Genomic DNA, 1,541 nt, shown 5'->3' with positions numbered 1-1,541 from the left:
CCCTGGTACCGCGCCGCACGCGCCCGCCCCGCCCCCTCTTTGCGGAGCCCCAAGACCGGCCCATGGCCCCATCCGCACCTCCCGGGACACCGCCGGGGCACGCCCGCCGCCGCCACCGCTCGTACCTGGCTCTCCCGGTGCTGCGCCGCCCGCTCTACCCAGAACCCGGATTCGGGTCGCGGCCCCTTTAAATGGAGGCGCCGCTCGGAGCCCTCAACGCGCTGCAAGCCGACGGGGGGGCGGCGGCGGCGCCCTATTGGCTGTGCGGAGCGAGGGACGCGCTCTGATAGGCCGCGGTGCGGCCGGGGCTCGCGAGACTCGCTCACCAGCAGCTACCGCGGAAACGCGGAGCGGAGCCCCGAGTGCGGGAGCGGCGCCACAGCCCGGATCGCCACGGGCGCCTGGAAAACCTGGGGCGGATCCGCCCGGCGGAGCGGGTCCGGGCGGGCGGGCAGCACGGAGCCGGGCGCGGGTGACGGCCGCGGTCTGGCGGGGCACGGCGGGGTGCGGGGGTGGAGCACGGCGGCGGTCGCGGGCCGGAACGGGGCGCCCCGGTTCCCGCCGGTGCCCACGCGGCCACCCGCAAAGCGCGGAGCGGATCGCACGGAATGGGCTCGCCACCCCGCTCCCCGCCCCCCCCTTAACCCTCTCGCTGCCGCCTCTCCCGGCCCCAGCCCCGCTGCCGTCCCGGGGCGTCCGGTCCGGCCGCACCGCCACGGCCTCTACCTGCCCGCGGGGGGACCCACCCGGCCGAGCCCGGGCGCCGCCACCGCCTCCCCGAAGCCGGAGCGTCTCCCCGGGGCGGTGAGTGACAGCGCGGCCGGGCGGGGCTTCCGCGGGGGCCCGGGACGCGGCACCGCCCCCGGGAGGGACCGCCCGGGCCGGCGCCCCCCATTCCCGGCACCGCCTCCCCCGGGATCCCCTCCCGTGCCGCGCTCCCGCCGCACCGCGCGGAGCCCGGCACGGTGCGCTTCCCCAGCCGTGACAGCGCCCACCCGGCCTCGCCGCCCGCGGCGCCCCTTCCCGCTCCCTCCGTGCCCCCCCGCCTCGCCGGGGGTCTCCTGCCGGCGGGACCCGGGCCCCTCCTCTCAGCGGGGCGGCATCCAGCTCTCGGGGCGCCCGCTCCACCGGGGGCTCTGCCAGCGCTCCCGCCCCCGGGAACCCGCGGCTGAGCGTGGGCTGGGAGCGGGGCACAGCCGGGAGCGGGCGCTCCGCGGGGGCTGTGAGCCCCGGGTCACCGCGCCCGGCAGCGGGCTGGCCGCGGGCGCGGCACCTGCCCCGCTGAGCGGGCGGGAGGCTTTATTGCAAGGCGGCGGAACGACACCCGCCCGAGGCACGGTGCGAGCGCGCTGCCAGGGGCCGGAGCCGCCTCCCCGCGCGACGGGCACGGCGTCCGGACGACGCGGGGGAGCGCGCGGCTGGACGCCGCCAGCAGCGGGCACGGGGATGGACTGTGTCTGGAGGAGAGCGGACCGGCACAGGGCGGCCCCGCGGCGCTGCCCGGCCCCGGTGCCCGCCGGCCGGGGCGGAGGGGCCGGGCG

The 1,541-nt window shown here is 80.8% G+C and overlaps 3 protein-coding genes across 7 annotated transcripts in view; 2 read left to right on the top strand and 1 right to left on the bottom strand.

Annotated features, from left to right (window-relative positions):
- Nucleotides 1-241, bottom strand: part of ZMYM3 (zinc finger MYM-type containing 3) — a 31,489-nt gene extending 31,248 nt beyond the window's left edge. The window contains exon 1 of one of the 2 annotated variants that reach the window (XM_039717627.1): nucleotides 126-241. The gene's annotated coding sequence lies outside the window, so the exon portion shown is untranslated. Of the gene's footprint in view, nucleotides 1-78 lie in introns of both variants that reach the window. The other variant, XM_039717628.1, reaches the window with a different exon arrangement.
- LOC120506112 (basic salivary proline-rich protein 2-like) overlaps nucleotides 1-1,541 on the top strand; it is a 2,182-nt gene that overhangs the window by 371 nt on the left and 270 nt on the right. The window contains exon 2 of the mRNA XM_039717262.1: nucleotides 163-1,509. Coding sequence (XP_039573196.1) covers nucleotides 163-1,509 — 1,347 coding nt within the window. The remainder of the gene's footprint in view (nucleotides 1-162; nucleotides 1,510-1,541) is intronic.
- Nucleotides 240-1,541, top strand: part of NONO (non-POU domain containing octamer binding) — a 15,072-nt gene continuing 13,770 nt past the window's right edge. For 2 of the 4 annotated variants that reach the window (XM_039717632.1, XM_039717631.1), the window contains exon 1: nucleotides 241-804. The gene's annotated coding sequence lies outside the window, so the exon portion shown is untranslated. Of the gene's footprint in view, nucleotides 805-1,541 lie in introns of all 4 variants that reach the window. The other 2 variants (XM_039717630.1, XM_039717633.1) reach the window with 2 other exon arrangements.

The sequence above is a fragment of the Passer montanus genome, unplaced genomic scaffold, assembly GCF_014805655.1.
Source record: "Passer montanus isolate IOZ18808 unplaced genomic scaffold, ASM1480565v1 scaffold38, whole genome shotgun sequence".
Lineage (NCBI taxonomy): Eukaryota > Metazoa > Chordata > Aves > Passeriformes > Passeridae > Passer > Passer montanus.
The sequence above is the reverse complement of the archived record's forward strand: the minus strand, read 5'-3'. Positions and strand labels throughout refer to the sequence as shown.